This window comes from Phoxinus phoxinus (assembly GCF_949152265.1).
Source record: "Phoxinus phoxinus genome assembly, chromosome: 24".
Classification (NCBI taxonomy): Eukaryota; Metazoa; Chordata; class Actinopteri; order Cypriniformes; family Leuciscidae; genus Phoxinus; species Phoxinus phoxinus.
In genome coordinates, this window is record NC_136899.1 from 10,600,660 (window position 1) to 10,620,214 (window position 19,555).

The 19,555-nt window shown below is 37.8% G+C and overlaps 1 protein-coding gene across 1 annotated transcript; it reads left to right on the plus strand.

Annotated features, from left to right (window-relative positions):
* The first annotated feature begins 2,280 nt into the window (after positions 1-2,280).
* Positions 2,281-18,635, plus strand: dap (death-associated protein). The gene is made up of 4 exons (XM_079601861.1): positions 2,281-2,489; positions 3,893-3,995; positions 15,264-15,306; positions 17,728-18,635. The coding sequence occupies exons 1-4, from the start codon at positions 2,435-2,437 to the stop codon at positions 17,845-17,847; spliced, it is 321 nt and encodes a 106-aa protein (XP_079457987.1). The 5' UTR covers positions 2,281-2,434; the 3' UTR covers positions 17,848-18,635.
* The last annotated feature ends 920 nt before the right edge of the window (positions 18,636-19,555 follow it).

Below are 19,555 nucleotides of genomic sequence, written 5' to 3' on the forward strand. Positions count from 1 at the left end.
CAAGTTACGTAATCAGATTACCTTTTTTAAATAACTGGTATAGCATTGTTTTTACATTTACAACAAAATATCTGAGTTACTTTTGCAAATAGGCAAATAGCAGCTCTTCCTGTTTCCAGGTTGAGAGAGAAAAAAGTAAGTGAGGCGTTGTGAGTGCGCTGTGTAAACAATGATGCTTATTGTAGTTAAATGTGATCATGCATTTACTCATCTTCCTTGCACAAAAACAGATTAAGTATTCCTCAAAATGAATAAAAACAGTGAAATACAAACAAAGGAATATTTCGCTGACCTTGAATGGTCCAATTCAAACATACTAATACGCTAGTATGACTTTAGATAAACACATAAACATCACATTTGTGTTTCTTTTTATTTTGTCCTATTCTTCTGCAGGTTTGTTTGAGCTGCGCCCTCTGCTGTACAGGCGTGAATTTGCATTTCCTTCAGCCTATTCATTTCACGTTACTTTTTAGGTAACGTGAGGATATTGCTCAATTATTTTTTAAAAAGAACTTTCCCCATCACTGCACATTAAAATATTTTAGGTTTAGTCATTGTAGTTTCATTTTTAATGTGAAATTTGAAATGTGATACATTTTTTGTAAATAATAGCAAAATTAGTTTTACTGTAATTCTAAACAATGACTATTACAGTGATCATTATTTTAAAATACTGAGAGGTATTGCTAGATGTGATGAGAGTTGGGGTAGGGGTGTGTTTAATTGTCCTGAAAATATGAAAATAATGAGGAGGGGGTCAAATGATATGCGGACATTTCAGGTTGGCACTGTTAGAGGAACACGGTCTCAAAAGGTCTTTCATATTAATCAGAACGATTCGGTTATTAGAGCATGCAAGGTTACATAAAGCTCCCATCAATATCCCATGATACGTCCACATTATTGACAGAGTCAGACATTATATGGCACAATTCTTTCTGCACAATACAGCTCAACCTGTGAGGATATATCATGATCACATACTGCCTCTATCAGGCTCAGATCAGAAGCTTGTAGGTCCCCTAAACCATAATTCATAACTGTTTTATTGCCTTTCACTATACAACTGTTCATTAAACCCAGAACCACGTGTCTTTTTGTGGTCAGTGAGGATGTATTTCCTTTCATATATTTACACTACTTCACCTAGCAACTATGGACAGAATCTAATAGATATAACAGTTGATGCTGCAAATAATTCTGCTCCATCACAATAAACTCTACAGTATATATTGATTTGAATGTGGTTTCCGTTATTTTACCAGCTGCCTAAAAAGTGCCATTCAATGCAGTTGTATGGCTTGTTCCAAAATGAAGACTTCTGTCATTTATTAAAGCATTAGTCTCCCATCTAGTGGTCATGATTCACCTCAGTGTAAATTCATCAACACAATTCATCTGATGCCAGTTGAACTTGCAGTGCAATAGGGCACACATCTGAGATGTATCTGAAGAACTGCTTTATGCACTTGTGAAGAACAGAACGTGAATTTATATTGACAAACCATACTAAGAAATGTTGTTTCCATCACAGCCTCTTACTCAGTTATTAGCCTTACAGTTGGGCCAAAATATGGCACTTTGGTATATGGTTCTGCACACAATAACACATGGGTTAATATTAAATATAAGGATTTTGATCTCGAATATGCGTTCCTCTGTGTCTATTTAAGGGAACTCCATTATGGTAGGCCTACTTGTGCAAAGACTGACATGATTAATTTTTCCCCATAGTGTAAATGTTAATTATGTTCATTATATTTTTTGATGAGAACAGTGTGTTTTCTTTACTTCTAACCCAGATTGATCTGGTGCATGCAGTGATTTGCTGTGTATTTGACCACTCTCACTTTCAGCAATGTTCTTGAGTTAAGCAAACCGTTTTCCAAATAACCCATGTGATAGCGTTGCGCTATGTCTGCTAACATTTTCCAGACATTATTTTTAGCCTTCGTGAATCTTAACAGAGTGTATTGACAGCTTATAATAATGATTTTATCTCATGTGAGTAATATTTTGCATGATTTTAATCATGCTGGGCTATTTCTTTAGGTGTACTTTTTCTCATTTAATTTTTTTTTAACTTATTGCTATTTCTTCCCTATCTCTATCACCTGTTTCCAAAATATGTGACATGTGGGCTTATAAATCAAAGTTACAGCGCATGCAGATTTGTATTTTCTGATTTTCCCCGTATGTTCCATCAGACTTTCCATAGAAAAGAGGAGGAACGTCCTTTCTCAATAAACGCTCTTATTGGTTGGAGCGACCACTCCCGTCATCACGCACCGTTGCCAAACAATGGACAGGGAAAAGCCACGTTGACGAAGTCGACAGTAGTCTGCGTTATTTTTCATCCAGGAAACAGAAGGATTGTTTTTATTTTGAAGACAACCAAGCGACTCTTTGGAAGAAGCGCTTGACAGCAGTCATGTCATCGCCGCCCAAAGAGAAAACCGAGACCAAAGCTGGACATCTCCCTGCTGGTAATCCATGCTATTGCTTAGCTGTTGTTGTTGTTGTTCTGCTGGGAGGTCTAGTGGATCATTCCGACAATTCAAATGTGTGCCTTTTTTATATAGAAAATGTGGGTTTCTTTGCATCTCTATAACGTTAGATTTTAGACATTGCATCAGCTCTTAATGCTAATAAATTATATTGGGCCTTATTCGTTGGGATATAGCTTTGTCTTGTGGAAAAAAAGTGAAAGGGATGCTAGTTCAATTAACCTTGTGCTGAGGGCCCTGAGACTTCTAGGTTTTTTTTTTTTTTTAAAGAAAAAAAAAAAGATTTGAATGCTGATATTTCTACTATTCCCATTGTTCAGTACAGTTAGTTTATTGTCCGAAAGGATAGTAACAGCCTATTTAAAGAGTTCAATTCTAGACGTGTTTATAGCCTAATGTTATTGTAATACTTTTTAATTTTAGGAAGTGATATGGGGAGAGAAGAAGAACAATCGAAAAATTAGAATATCGTGCAAAATATCGTTTATTTCAGTAATTCAACTTAAAAGGTGAAACTAAAATATTACATAGACTCATTACATGCAAAGTGGGGTATTTCAAGCTTTTCAAAATTAGAATATTGTGAAAAGGTTTTCATAGCTGTAAGCCATAATCATCAAAATTATAACAAAAAAGGCTTGAAATATTTTACTTTGCATGTGTGCATATTATATAGAATGAGTCTATATAATACCGGTATACTATTTTCACCTTTTAAGTTGAATTACTGAAATAAATGTACTTTTGCACGGTATTCTAATTTTCCGTGTTTCACCTGACCAAGTATGTTTATATATATATTTTTTTTTTTATAGAAATGCATATATATAATTACAGGGCTGGGATGAGCCATAAAAGGCATCTGACAAAAATAGAATAAAATTGCAGAATTTTTGCTGATGTGTCAAGCAAAATACCTATAATAACAGAGTAAAAGTTGGTGTCAGCTTTTCATTGCTTACACATGGTCATAAGGGATGTGAAAGGCATACTTTTCGTGGAGTGTCCCTAGTGCAGGGTTAAGCTGATAGGAAGTGCTTACATATTGCATGCCACACGTAGTCAGTCGTCTCTAACAGACAAATGTATGTTACGATCGACCACGTTTGTGACACATGGCATAGGCCTAGTTTTTTCCTTCACGTATTTTTCCTTTGACGTGGCGTAAATGTGTGATTTCACATTGTGTTTCACATCGTCAGCATATCTATCAGTGCGGTGTAAAGTACACAAGAAAATCAGATAACAACATGTGTAATGACCCTTAAAGTAGGCCAAGGGAAAACGGTTGCACACTAAATAGACGCTTGTGATTAATGTCATTTTATAACATAATAAATGCAGGAAAAAACTCTGAATTTGTTTTTGTTCAATTTTGGCAGTGAAAGTAGGAGGAGGCATGAGGATAGTTCAGAAGCACCAGTCTGCAAATGAAGTGCCAGAAAAGAAGAATGACAAAGACGATGAAGAATATGAGACTGAGATGTAAGTATGCTGACCTTCACATTTCTGCAGTATGCATCTCTCTGCGCTGATAGGCTGTTTCTTCTAGTGAAACACATGCTAGACTATATTTTCAGCTGCAGACTTATCAGGAACAAAAAGCTGCAGCTTTGTTTTTATTGATTAATTTTAGTGCTGAAGTTTACACGAAGAGGTTCTATACCTATAAGTCTTGCTTATAAGCTTGCTTATAAGACTTGTACGTTTTCTCTCTTGTTGCCCAAGAGATCAAATAAGTTTCAGTGTCATGTATCAAATCATGACACCTTAGTATCCGTGTGCTCATGTTTACTCATTCATTTTGTTGACTTGCAACCAGTTGACTTATTTCCAGCCATAACCAGCCTCTTATCAACTTTAAATTTATTATGTTGTTTCACAACTCTCTGGAATACTTCATTCGGATTGGTTTGTTGGCTGAATTCTGCAGGTGGATATTTTGCATAATGACACTAAACTGTAGTTGGCTGCTGTCAAACTTAGCTGTGTCACTCACTACAGTTTTTTTTTCACATAATTAAATGTATTAAACTGAAATCAATATTGCATGTTTATTTATATACTTATCAGCACAGCAGCCATTGTACAGCCATAATGTACAGCCATTAGGCTATATTGTCATAGAAAATGATTTATATCTCCTTATAAATTACATTCCTGTCTATTTCATGCAAACTTGTGAAAAAAAGTGTGTGTGTAGGGGTAATTCTGATCAAAATTGCTTTTTAAAATTGCTTTTTTTTAAGCTCTGAACCAAGCTGCTATGATACGCTGAAAACACTATCATGAACGGCTCACATGTTAAAAAAAAAAAAAAAAAACTGCTGTGTTTCACCCTGAAACAAATATGCATTGCATATTTATATTTAATTAAATCGCATACATTCCAATTTAATACGGTAATCACATTAAGGCATATTGTGATTTTGGTTTTATTGTGATTTAATATTGCCCTACTTAAGTAACAAAATTCTTACTAGACCTTAGTAACACATTTAAAAGGTCATAGAGTCTTGGCTCGACATTGAGTCCAAGTTGAAAAACATTTGATCAGTGACACAGGTGTGCAATTCCCATTTGACTGCTGGCACATGGAGAGGATTCTGCCAAAACGAGAATGTTTTTCTTAGCTTAAACTCACTCAGCTCTGTGTTGGTTAAGCGGCCCACACTAAACCAGAATATTTAATATGATGATTAAAGTCACTGTTGCCCATCTGTCTCTCGGTCAGTAAGAGTGAAGGTGAATATAGCAGCACACTGTCGTCTTTTACACAACTTTCTGAAATGGTGAGCGCATGACAATCCTTTTTAGTTGCAAAACTAAGCGTAACAATCTTCTTGGGTGCGTCCGTAAGGAAGATGAGGCAACAGCCGGATATCACATGTTGTTGTTCTTCATTGTGGTGGAGTGCGTTTAAGTTAAATAGCTTGCAATGAGTTATCTGCTTGTTGTTGGGTAGCTGTCTTGCTGCTAGTTGTGCAGTGCAAAGGTTTTACAGTCCTCCGATTTCTTTTGTGCTTGTGTTGTTGTAGCTGACCTGTTTTCAGCGCTACTGAGGTGTGTCCACAGGGTTTGGATAGGCTTTCTGGCTTTGTCCCCTCCACCCCGCTACCTGATGACTGATCGGCCGCCCTGTTACAGCAAGCGAGCCCTTATCAGCTCACTCAACCTGCTGCAGGAAATCCTACCAGGTGTTTCATTCCTGAAGCTGCTTTTAATATCTCTTTGGCGTTCCTTCAGAAACATGGCAGCCATTTGCAAGTGGACATTTAAAAGAAGAAGTTAAAACGTGGTTTCAGTGCCCAAGAAACGCACTGTGATGTTAGAATGTGATCCCTGCACCCACGCTATTAGGTTTGGCAACACTGGCAAGCCGAGAGGAAACTCGCCATTTTCCTGTGTAGTCTCTTTGTGTTCAGATGTTTTTACGAAGCTTGTTTTAGTTGTTGACACCAGTGAGATTTCTTGGATGGTTGGTTAGTATCATTTAAAGGTGCAGTAAGCAATTTATGAGAACCGCTGCTGATTTTTTAAAATCAACCCAAATAAACATACAAATCCCAATCACAAATCACAGTCAAAATGCATGAAAACGCAATGCAATAGTGGATGAATCTTTATCATAGCTGTAGCGAAGCAAAATAATGGTTTGCAAAAAATAAAGCGAATATTACAAACAAACACTAAGGAAGAACAAAAAATCAACGTACAGTACACAAGCAATAATTTGTTGTTAGTCACCAGCAGCACACCAGCTCCAGACAAACAATGACACTCAAAACTGTCCTGTTACTGTAGCTAACATTACAACAACAGCGTATCTTGGTCCTGTGAAACAGAGCAAAACTAATGTTACTCACGTATGGAGATAATGCTAGAGAATGGGTGCTACTTTTTTTTCAGTGCTTATTTTGCATGTATTTAGTATATCCTGACAGTAGTTTTTTATCACCAAAAGAGGGTTTGCGCTGAGTAACGCAAGCTGGGCGTAAATGTGATCATCCATTTACTCATCTCACTTCCACAAAATAGATTCAGTATTCCTCAAAATGAATACAAACAGTGAAATGTAAACTCAGAATATTACGCAAACCTGCAATAATAAAATGTTAAATAACTTAAATATATTTTATGTATTTAATCTCACTTTATTAACCAATATCTTTGCTACTGACCTTCGATGATCCAGTTCAACAGTACTAATAAGCAAAATTGTCTTTAGATAAACGTTATATTTGTTTTTATTGCTGAAGAGTGTTGAACTTTCTTCTTCCTCACTCCAGAATGGCAGCACAGCTGATAGGTTTCTTAGAGCTGCGCCCTCTACTGTACCGACGAGAAATTGTATTTCCTTCAGCCTGAGGCATATTTTTTTCACTTTTGTGTGAAAGGACCTTTACATTTGCCAAGAATATAACTTTTTTTGTTGTTATTATAGAGCAACCAAGCCCAACCCAGGTACTTTCCATAAAAAGTAAAGCAATTAGTTATTTTTAGGGAGTAACGCAATTTGTAATGTATCCCCTTTAAAAGTAACTTTCCCCAACACTATAAATAACTATGTCCCGCTAAACGAGTAAGTTTAATTAATAAGGCATTTGCAAAAAAGACTTGTTATATTGTTGTTTTGTCTATTGATTATTACTAGGCTATATCACTAATTTTGGTGTTGCAATAGTAATGTATAATTCCGAGTCAGAGGACGTAAACGCCTTCAAGTTATTATTAATGTTAATATTAAAGACCACCAGAAAAGGAAAATTATCTTACCCTAATTTTCAAAGTGATATAGATAATAAAATTAAATTTGCAAACCAAGAAGACATTTGATCCATCTGATCCACCATGTTACTTGTAGCCCTCAATGCATGTAGATAACTAAACGCATTAATAGATCAGCAAAAGTGAGACATCAAACATTTCTGACAAGCATTTAGTGAGTCAAAAGAAAAATAATTTTCCAAAATAATGGACATGGACAAAATGCGAGACAATAGTTGCAAAAAGACAACAACAACAGGGAGAGAGTGAAACAAAATCCTTTAAAAATACATCCTCAGGAAGTGCTGTGGAATTGAATTAAGACCTCTGTGACCGTGTCTCGACTGAGTTTACTTTCAGAAAGCTGGATTGAGGGGAAATGGTACAGTAGTTGTACGAGGCCGAGGCCAACGCACAAGACCTGTATGAGGAGCCAAAACCGAACAATAGACATAAGTAATATGCCTGAATCTTACAGTTTCTTTTATCTGGGTTGGCTTTGTTTGCTTAAAACTAAGGGGTTTCCTCTGCAAGCATTATTCCTTTACAAAGCTCCAATACATGCCTATAAGCACATTTACGAATGTTTTCAGTGAGCTCAGGATGGAGTCTAATGCCTTCCATGGCCACGGATCATTGGATCTTTATGGGCAACTCTGGACAACTTCCATCTCAGAATTGAATTTCAGAATGATTGAAGTGTTCCTTCCCTGTATTTCATTTTTTTATTACAGATATTAATACTTGTTTAAGTGTGTCCAGTAGCTGAATGTGCCAGACGTGCACACACACTCTCCCATGTCTTGCTCTGTCTCTCTCCCTCCCACTTCGCTGTGCTAGCAGAGAGATGGGTGTAAGCAGGTGGCTTCTGATGAAAAAATTGCACATTTGTCGCAGCAAGTCAAGTGGCACTGTCTGGGGACCACCTGTCAAATGTAATTTGGTCTTCTGAGATGGATCAGTGGCTCAAATGGAATGGCTCTGAGCTGCTAATGTGATGTGCTATGCTGGTGAGCTCGCTCTTTGACGTGTACGCCTGTTCATGATGCAGGAACCTCCGCCGTCTTCCCTGACCTTCCCCAAGTTCAACTTACTCTCTATAGTACTCTGCTAGGTGGCTGCTCCGATGACTGAGGCTGATTTGTTTGGGATAGAAGACACAAGGGTGAATTCACTAAACCGTTGCAATGCTTTTATAATAAAAGTATAATTCAATCATGACAACTCTCTGGAGTAGTTTTAGCATGTTATTGAATATGGCAACGGTAATGTATTTGGTGGACTGCTGCTGCATAAGTAGTCATACATAAATCCTGTAGCAGATATAGGCAGGTGGAGGGTTTTAAGGGCTGTTTACACGACACAGTTTTCAACTAAAACGTAAAACTTTTTATGCGTTTTGGTGGTTCGTTTACACGACAATGGCGTTTTGGGTGCCTGAAAACGCCAACTTTTGAAAACGGATTTCAAAGTGCAAGTTTTTGAAAACTATCTCTGTGTAAACAACAAATACAGGAATCTCTGAAGATGATGACGTCATACAAATGCATATTACGTGTTCAGTCTATAGTTTCATCGCCATCTAATGGCCTGGCAGCAGAATACAGCGTTTTTAATAGTTTTCACGCATTTGTGTGATTGGGGATCGTTTTGACGCGGAAAACTTAAAGGAAAAAAGTTATAAGCATATCGCTGTCATGTAAACGTACCCTTAGAGTAACTGATAGCGTGCTGCAGGACTAAACAGATGTTACAATGTTTAAATGTTGAGCAAGCAATCTCATTGGCTGCAGGATCAACAGAGGCCAATTGGCTTGTGCCATCCTGTAATGATGTGATCGCTTGCAGATTGACTCTAGAGTTTCATGACTGAACTAGATATTAATACAACTATATAATAGGACTATAATAACTTTCATAATACAAGCATCAATTGACCCCAAGCTTTTGAACAGTAGTGTAATATAATAATCAATAATTATAAATATTAAAATACATTTATAATAAATATTGCTAATTTGAGATTTATTTTGTGTTTGTTTTCATTCAAATAATAAGTCAGAATATTAGAGCATCTCAGTGTGTTGATGCTTGAGATGTTGTAAACAGTTTCCATTAGACAGTAAGAGTGTGTAACACATGGAGTGTGACTGCTTGTAACTGGCAGGCAGATTCAGGTCATTAGCTGAACCCTGCAGCAAAAGCTGTTTCTGTAGAAGCTCATAGGCTGACTTGAGATGATTCTCACACACTGCAGTCAATTTTTGGACACTTCACCCACTACGCTGAGGGAAACCACATCGCATTTCACCCACTGCTAAAGCGCATCCCACTTCCTCCGTTCTGCTGTGGATGGAGCGACTGCAAAAATTGGGGTGGGATGCTGACTTTTAATAAAGCAATATGAAAAAAGGAAAATAACAATTGACAGTTTGATGACAATTATTTCCATGCTAGTTTCCCTCTCGGTGCTGTTTAGCGAAGTGTGCTGACGCTATTGGAATAATGGGCTCTTGGTGTGTTGTTTCAGTTAATCTGCTTACATTTGCCTCACTGCTGTGTCGGAAGAATTTCTGTATAACTATATGTTATCTCATTACCACAGAAGTTACTTTTCAAATGTTCCGCCTGTCCTTCAAACCACACATGGAGCTGCATAACTAAAGTCCAAATCTGACTTCCCCATTCACCCAGTGCTTTGAGCAAAAGATCTCTCATGCATTATCTAGATTTTAAGCATAACTGGATGTTATCATTGTAAGTATTTTAGTTTAGCAACACACATTTCCCTTTTTCATCATCAGTATTTGGTAGGAATGTGAATTTATAATTTAGGGAAAGCATTACGTTAGTTTCACTACTGCAAACTTCTGTACGATTATAAGGAACAGATACAGTTTTTTTTCTGGAAAGGCTTTTATTTGGATAATAGTAAGCCATTAACAAACCCCTCATATCACGCCTTTGTGTGTTCGTTTATTAAATATTTTGGTTCATTCGATTATGGGTTTTATATCACAATAAGTGTGTACTCTGAGCTCTGTTTTGCACATTTACACCAGAATTGGTGTGGAATATGTAAAAAAGGAGCAGATGCATTCCTCCGTCCACCCTGTATTTGTATTCTGTTGATGTTGAGACTCAGTCCTGTGTTTGCAGCAGAGGCTAAGCGTGGAGCTTCAGGTGCGGTTCAATTGTGCATCGTTTGCACGGTTCATTCCCTCAGCTACAGACAAGTGGTTTTTGCTGTTTTCTCCCGATTTAGCTCATCAGTAAATAAAAGCAATGCCATGTGGTTGCCATGACGACAGCAAGTTGTGAGCGTCTGTGCCGACTTGTTAATTGCAGCAATCGCCTTTGCTCCTGAAGCTGAGATTGGGTTATACCGTAGCAGTCCATTCTCTTTCTACACAGAATCTCCATCAGGCCCAAACCACTGTCCCATCCCTCATTGTGTATGGATGGATGGATGGATGGATGGATGGATGGATGGATGGATGGATGGATAGTTTGGCTTCTAAGAGGCATGGATAGATGGATGGACTCACACAGACAGACTTTCAAACAAAAGTTTGGAATAACTACGTTTTTATTTGTGTGTAAAGTCGTAGCCATAACCCCAGTCTTCAGAAACGTGTTGCAAAAATGTATATTTTAAATGAATGTTGTATTTTTTTACTTTCCATTCATCAAAGAATCTTGAGGGAAAATGTATCATGGTTTCAACCTTGATGATGTTAATTATAAGAACCATTATTAATAATTGAGCATTAATTATAACCGAGCAGCAAATCGGCATATTAGAATGATTTCTGAAGGATCATGTGACACTGAAGACTGGAGTAATGATGCTGAAAATTCACAGGAATATATTACATTTCAAAATTTATTTAAATAGAAAGCATTTCTTTTAAATTGTAAACTTATTTCACAACATTACTGTTTTTATGGTATTTGTGATTAAATAAATGCAGCCTTTTGTGAGCATTAGAGACTTCTTTTAATTACCTTTTGACTGGTAGTATTATATTGATCTAGATTTTATGTATTTAAAGTTTGTTTTATTATTTTTATTATTTTGACACAGTCATGTATAAGAAATGAAGAAAATTCTGCCTTGGTTTTACTCGCAATAGCCTAATACCAGGAGAGGTTTAGCTAATATATTCATGTTTTTGTTCAAGATGAACAATTAAATCTTCCAAAGAGTTATTGACCTTGATATTTACCCTGCAATATATTTCAGTGTGTGTTTTTCCATCAATGATTTTAACTTTTTTTTTTTACTAATTAGCAGGGCCGGATTAACCATTAGGGCAATTGGGCAATTGCCCAGGGGCCCAGGACATCTAAGGGGCCCTGGGCACCGTCAAATATTATGTCAAATATTATGATTAAAATGTCTCCACGATCTGCTTTTGAATTAATATCGTAGGATCGTGCATTCTATCAGTTTGCAGTTCTGGCGCCTCCGTCTCAACATACTGTAGCCTACAGCGCGACGTATATTCACATGAAATGCAGAGGAACGGGACACTGTAGTTTATTAAAATGAATTATTTGCATGTGCTTTAAAGCCTTGCCGGTTAAACATGTCATTCGCTGCTGATGCGCTGTTCTAACGGGCGCTTTTCTGAGCACAATAGACCCGACGCGCACATGCACTAAAAGCCTGTATAACAGCGCCTGTTACTGGACTAAGTTATCTTTCGAGTCTTATTGCTCTAATACTGTCAAATACACACAAGGTTTACATAAACAAAGTTGGTTATGTCTAAAGTGAAAGAACAGTAGAAAAAAATAAGAAACAAATCTGCTTGTCAAATGCGTGTGTATTAGACTCGTCGCGGGCAGATCTTAAAGTGACAGTAGCCCTAATAGTAAACATGCAGCCGCTTGTCCTTAAAGGGATAGTTACCCAAAAATAAAAATGATGTCATTATTTACTCACTCACTCTAATGTTGTTCCATACCTGTATTAATGTATTTCTTGTGCTACAAGTCATTGTGCCCAGGGGCCTCTGAACTCTTAATCCGGCCCTGCTAATTAGGCACTGTAGTTAGTGTACTTGCAACATCTCTGGTCTGATTTCTTCATTTGAAATCAAGCACACCACTGCCATCCGCAGGTGTAGAATGGAATTGCAACAAAAAAAGGAATATGGTTGAAACATGCTCCTGATTAACATATTATGTATGATAAATCTAACGCATAGGGGGTTAATAAGTATATCCCAACACATAAGGGTTTGAATGACCTCTGTAGGAGAGAAATAATCCTGTTTCCTTTTTTGAATTCATTTACACTATGATTTCAATTAACTTGACTTTTTATACCAAAATCTTTATAAGATTTATACGATTTGTGCCCTTAAAAAAGGAGTGTCTGCTTAATCTGAGATTATACATCTGTCTCTTTTAAAAGATAGGAAGCTATGAGACAGGTTGAACAGCACTGTTATGCCTCAAAGGGAGATTATCCCTTTGGCAAGTCTCTCTCTCTCTCTCTCTCTCTTTTTCTCTCTCTCTTCCTCTCTCTCTCCTCCTCACAGCAAGATGAAAGCCACAAACTTCTGACATATTCTAGATTTCACAGCATTACAGACGAAGTCCCACACTTCTCACAATGCCCTCATTTATGTTCAGCTTTAAGTATGTTGAGACATCAAGATGTGTCTCATGCTGTGATAGCGATTGAATTGTCTCCTTTTATAGCTGGGTTTCCTGCAGTGTGCGATCGGTGGTGTAATGTACTACAGACGGTGTAGTATTTGAGAAGAGCTACTGTAAAATGGCCACTCTTCAATACTCTCTCAGTCTTTGACATTATTATTCTACTTTGATTGAGCTGGTTTTTCTGTCAAGGTCAATTATCACTTGTGACCTTCTCTTTTGAGTTAGTGCTTTAAGGGAAACGCTTGGCTTTGGAAAATGAATGAGAGTCATTTCTGAGGCTGACGGCTTGCACAAGCCTGGAGCTATGTTTCTGCTCTGTGCTCAGATGGTGGCGGTAAATTCCCTGTCCCTCTGGAATTTTTATAGGCCATTTTGTACCTCACCAACTGCCTGGAGCACCTGGTTTTACATCAGACCCCTCCATTTACTCCCCTTACTTTCCACACATGCATGTTCACGCAGTCCTTGAGAAGTGACCAGGGCTTAAAGAGAGAGTTCAAATTTACTCTCTGTCATGTAGCTCTGGACCTGTATGACTTTATTTCTCCTGTAGAGGGTTCATACAGTGAAAGTCAATGGGATTTAATACAACATTGACTATCATTGAATGCAAACTCTCTGCCACACCTGCGTATGGCCGGTTTTTACCAGCCATGAAACATAGATTAATCCTTATTAAAGTTATTCAGTCAAGAGCAATGAATGATTGTTATTTGTCTTTTGATTAAAAATTCAGACAGCAACAGGTTTATTAGGCTGCTGTCACTTTAAGAGCTAATGCATGGATCCAATATACTGTTACATGTGCATATTATTTAACTGTTTTTGTTTGTTCAGTTATGACATAACTGACTGTTTACAAGGATACTTGCCAAGATAGGCATTTTGACTTAATTTTGTTTGAGTAAGTCTTTTCAAGCACAAGAAGACGTGAAAGAGAACTCGCAGCACTTTGCCGGTCAACTGTCCCGAGTGTCGATCACGTTTGGCAAAAGTGGCTAATAAATTGCACACAAAAAATATAACGTGTCTATCAGAGCCATAGCTGTATGGGCAAATGCCCCCCAACATATTGTGCGGTTGCACTTTTGGCGAAAACAGTACGAGTCCCGTCTGTCTGTTTTGTTTACATCATCAATGCCATACGACCTATTGGCTAATGTGTTAACCAATATGCAAATGGCTGTTCAGGCAATATCTTGCCCATTATCTTGTTTCACTCATCAGTAGTATTGTATACCATGTTAGGCTACAATTAGAAGAAGAATTATCATGCTAATCCCACTGTAATTGGTGGCCTGGTGAATGTCGATCACACATGCTGATTGTGAAATCTATATGATGATGTTTCCATCAGCGCTGTAGCTAATTTTCTGCATTAGTATTCCATGCATGCATGCGATCAGATACGTGTCCGGACACAGAAACGGCGCTTTCTTCCAGCAGTTGTGTGGGGTAGAGGGCGTCTGCTGACTGACACGGCAGATCTTTGATTGAGCTCAATTTGACTGAGCTCCTGCACCCATAATGATGCTGGCTGTTGACCTTCAGCTCATCAGTGCAGGCCTCACACTTTCATTTCACACCGCTCGCCTGAGCCCGACAAACTGCTGTCAGATCGCCAATGATCAAATTATAAATCACGTAATTATGCATGGTGATGGATAGTGCTGATAATTTGTCACAAAGTCTTGGTATATATTTATTATATATTAATATGTATCTAAAATAAAATAAAAATAGCTATAGTCTCACTATAGCTGATGTGTAAATTTACATCTTTATTCAATCTATTATGAACCTTTTGCTTTTAATTGGTTTATAAGTTTGGAAACATCCTCTCTTTTCTCCAATACTCTTACCTGCAAGCACAAAAAAGTTGTGTGGTCAAATGTTGGCCTTCACCTTCTGCCTACATTCAGTTTAAAGGTGTCGTTGGCCGGGACACAAGGCAGCACTATTGAGCCGAATCTGGCTGAAACCCACGGAGGGTTTTTCACCCTTCTGAAATATGAGGGGTTCATTCATTACCAGACTACAGAGTTGTTTGTGTTCTCCTTCACATATTCCCTGTGGAAAAAATTAATGATCCTTAAAAAAAAATCTGACACTGATTAATACAGGCTTATTTACAATCAGTTGCTGTTTGACATGAAAAGAGAATGGTTTGCTTCACAAACACTTTGTCTTCTGTTTTGCTTATGCTTCATTAACTAGCACATATATTTAAATGTGTTTTTTGTTTGTTTGTATTTAAGACATTGCTTTCTGTTTGTAACTGTGCTCTTCTCTTCTTTTTTCAATCTTTAGCCTACCAAAGATGCATGTTGTGGTCTCTGGAGTCCTCACTAAGGTTGGTACACATGTCCATTGATTACATCATAATATCTAAATCAAAGGCCACGTTATTCCCGGTCCATTAGATGGTTTATATAAAGGCCTGTTCATAGCAAATGTGAGACAAATTGTTTCCTAAAGGTCTATTCACGCCAAAGACAGATTCCTGAATGTTCGTCAGGTTAGATTCTCGCCTGTACTGTGTGATACTGATGTGTAAATTCACCATCTGGTCTGCCGACAGGGTAGAGATGGGAGAAGAGTCTAACAGCTTCATGAGACAAACACAGATCAAGCAAGCTGTTGTGATTTCATTTTAAGTCCAAATAAATTCCTAATAAATAAATATTTGCATGAGACTGGGGTTATGTACTTATTTAAAAATGGTATTCTCAAATCTCGATCAATTTTCCTTGTCCGAAGACATTTTGGACTGCTGTACATATGAAAAATTTTGAATTGTTAGCTTGTAAATGTTTATACTCATTTTGAATAGGACCATAGAATCATTTCCCTGCACACGAATATTTGCATCTGGTGTGAAAGCAGTGCCAAATTCGCTTTAAACCTGCTCGTATCTAAAATCCCCAAAGTTTGTCCTCATGAAACCCTACCCTGAGGCTCAGACATACATTTTGCTCCGATAAAAGCCGGTTTAGTCTTGCATCACTTATTGAGATCATATCAATAGTCCGATGTGCTGGAGACTCTGCATGGGGTTTGTTGAATGGCTCGTCACATAGAGTTCACTCCGCTCGTTTCCAGCCCAAACTGACCTTAATCCATTCTGCCGCCACGGGATTGGCCGCGTCTCAGGATTTATTATGTTTTGATGTGACAGATCTGTGCATGCTTACCAGGATCAGCGTGCAGCGTTTTGAGGGAGAGTTTGCCGTTTAATTATATAGGGTCCTCCGTGTAAACATGTCAGAGGCTCAAGATGTGTAAGAGAACATGGTGTTTGAGTACACACGACACGGGCCATTACGAGTGACCCTAGAGGATGTCACGATGCACATGGAGCACTTTTACTGGGCCATTGGCCTCCTTTTACTTTTGAAGTGATCTAAACAGCTTCTAGTGACACAATTTATGCAACATTTCTTCTCTAAATACTCTGAGGCTCTTTTAGTCCTCCAGCAAGCTGGTAGACAGATAGAAAAATGCCACGTTTGTATTCAGTCTTGGCTTGTTACACTGTTGGACTGTCCACCCCGTAATCTGCTTCAAAGGCTTGTTCTGAAAGACTCTCATACAGATTAAAGGGATGTTGGAGAATGTCTGCGGCTTTCTTGCAATATAGGATTCTTGTCCTCGCTGGGCATCAGCCGGCTGCATGTCAGATGCTTCTGTGTGCCGCTTTCCTTTTCATGTTAATAGACATGAAACTAAGGCAAAGAGATCGCAGTCTCTCATCAAAAGTTTAGATTTTAAATAGATGGCAACTGGAAAACGCATACAGAGATGGCTTTGTTGTCATTTGATATAAATCGTAATGAATTAAACAGTGTCACTCACAAGAGTGCAGAATTGCTTTGGTTTGATTTGAAAACTGATAACTGATATATTGGATAATAAATCTACATTTTTGAGAGCCTGATTACATAAACAAAAGTCTTACCATTAAAAGCCACCCAAGCACTTCAACATAAACAAAAACAAAAAAAGTATATTAGCCTTGTTTGAACCAGTGTAAGTTTTAAAATTCATTTTACACTCATATGGCCAACTTTCCTTAACAAAAAAATTGTAATTCTAATCAAATTTCAAGTTTTTTAAAACCAGCATGAGAACATCTGAAGTGTCTCAGCTGAGGGAAATAATCCATTATTTACCGGCTTTAATATATCGGCCAAATCTTCTTATCGGACTGATAACGATAACATTAAAAGTGAACATATATCGGCCGATACCGATATGGTTGCCGATATATCGTGCGTCCTTCGTTTTTTCATCAAAATAGCTCAAATTAACGATCAAAGTTTTCTTTCTAATTTTAGTTGACTTTAGTAATTTTGTTATTTGCTTTGGATTTTTTTTTAAAACATTGCTATTTAAGTTTAGTTTGTTTTTATGTCCAGTTAATAATTTTAGTGCTACAACTTTAATTTCAATTAGTTCTAATGACAACATTTCAAATTTTCATTTATTTTAAGGTTTTCGTCTAATATTATATTTTATTTTATTTAAGCTGTATTTATTGTAACTAAAACTATTAAAAACATGTTGGTTAAATGAAATAAAGTAACAATGATACACCTTGAACACAGAAAACAGTCATCACAGTGCTGTTACAATATATAGCACTCTTGGAACACCTCTCGGCCAATCATATTAGAGGACCAGGACTGAGTGTTGTATAATTATCAGTGTGATTCATGTCACTTATCATATGGACACATTATAATTGACTGTTGTTATTATTGTTTGTCCTCAGGGAGATAAAGACTTCACCCCTGCTGCTGCCCAGGTGGCCCATCAGAAACCTGTGCCCTCGGTACAGAAGCTTCCTGGGGCCCATCACATCAACCAGCACATCCACCAGCCTCGGAAGTGAGCCCTTAACCCAGCTGTAGACCACCACGGGCACGGGGCCAGGACCACACCACCCCACACACCTGCTCAGGTTGCCAGGGATCTTTTGCCGTCAAGCATTCCGTACCCCCCCCCCCCCCTCCTCCTCCTCCCCCTCCCCATTCCGTATGTGCCTGCAAGCGTCCCGTTTCGACCAGTATCATGGCAAACGTTCCTTTTTCTCTTACCTGTAAATCATTGCAACACTAAAATTGAAGGCTCCATTGCGAATCACTAATCAGAAACATGATAATTCTGTGGGTTCATTTCATGAGGGATATGTGGAGCTGTGTTTTATTTTGTTTTAATTTTGTTTTACATGAATAGTTCCAGAGAGATGTAAATTGTATAAATCATTTTTTGAACTCGGTGAATGTTGTATATTAGGCATTAGGTACTAGGTGTGGTTATCTGAATAAAGAGTTAATATAAAACCATGCACGCCTTTTTGCTCTTAAAAACAAATTCATAGCTACAATTGCATTACCTGATGGAGATATCAGTGCTTTTACAAATAGGTAGTGACATGTAAAGCTGCAATTATCTACAAAATAATTTGTTACGTGGTTCAATTTTAATTAATTGCTAAAAGTTATGGAGAATAAAAAGGGGAGTGTTAATTTTGTTTGCCTTTAAAAAACCATTCATATGCTAGAATTGCATGTCCCTAATAATAAAATAGTGCTTGCAAGACAGCATATGAATAGTGATGGTGAAATAGGAAAATGTGACATCATCGAATCCAGTTAGTGTTTGTGTGTGTGTGTGTATATATATATATATATATATATATATATATATAGCACACGCACACATTTACTTTTTCTTATACATTTTGCAAAAATGTGTGAAGAATAAAAAGTGGAGGGATTTCAATACTCTTTGCTTAAACTATATGCTAGAATTGCATTTCCAGAAGAAAAATAATCAGTAGAAGTAGTTACAAGAAAGAATTGGCCAAACAATGTTATTAATGCCGTTTTAGCTGTCCATGTTCATGACAGCGATTTGAGCTGATTTAAGTTAATTGAATTTGTGGCGAGTAAAAAGTAGAGGGATTTCAAGCACTGTAAAATAAAAAATTCAAACAATTGCCGTGTCTGTTTTGTCCTATTGAAAATTATTAATGAGGGCAGTGTATCATTAAGCTCAGCAGGAAAAGTTTGTGTGTAATCCCATGGCCTAGTTTTCATGGTCTATAGACTAGTAGAGGGCGGCAAAGCCGTCAGCTTCCTGTTCTCCACCCAATGCCACTCAGGATTTGCCGCCTCTTCCTCTCTTTCATTATCTCATCTTCTCAAGCTCTCTTGCTATCCCTATCCGTTGACTTTGTGTTCCGCTCAGGTGTCGATAAGAGCCAGCAGCTGCCGCAGGCTACGGGTTGATCCCACGGCGTGTTCTGGGCCCGAAACAGCAAGACTTCTGCGGTACATGCCATTAGCACACCAGCTGGCCAAACCTCAAGGTGAAACTCAAAAGCTTGAGTGGCAGCTAAACCCTTACGAAATGTCACGTTTCAGGTCAAGGTTGTACTTTTCCATAGCGTGCTATCTGGAAATTGAGCTGTGGCTTTGAAGCCAGTTCAGAGTGACCCAAACCCTGGGGTCTATCTGACATTTAGGTCCTCTCAGGGTATTTGTCTTTGATAGGCTATCAGTCCCGCTGCAGATCACACGGCAGTGCTTCGGTTC

Excerpts from the sequence above, each read along its gene's own strand:
- dap (XM_079601861.1), top strand. The coding sequence starts at position 2,435 with ATGTCATCGCCGCCCAAAGAGAAAACCGAGACCAAAGCTGGACATCTC. Across the intron at positions 2,490-3,892 it reads AGCTGGACATCTCCCTGCTG|TGAAAGTAGGAGGAGGCATG; the intron begins GTAATCCATGCT and ends CAATTTTGGCAG. Across the intron at positions 15,307-17,727 it reads TCTCTGGAGTCCTCACTAAG|GGAGATAAAGACTTCACCCC; the intron begins GTTGGTACACAT and ends GTTTGTCCTCAG.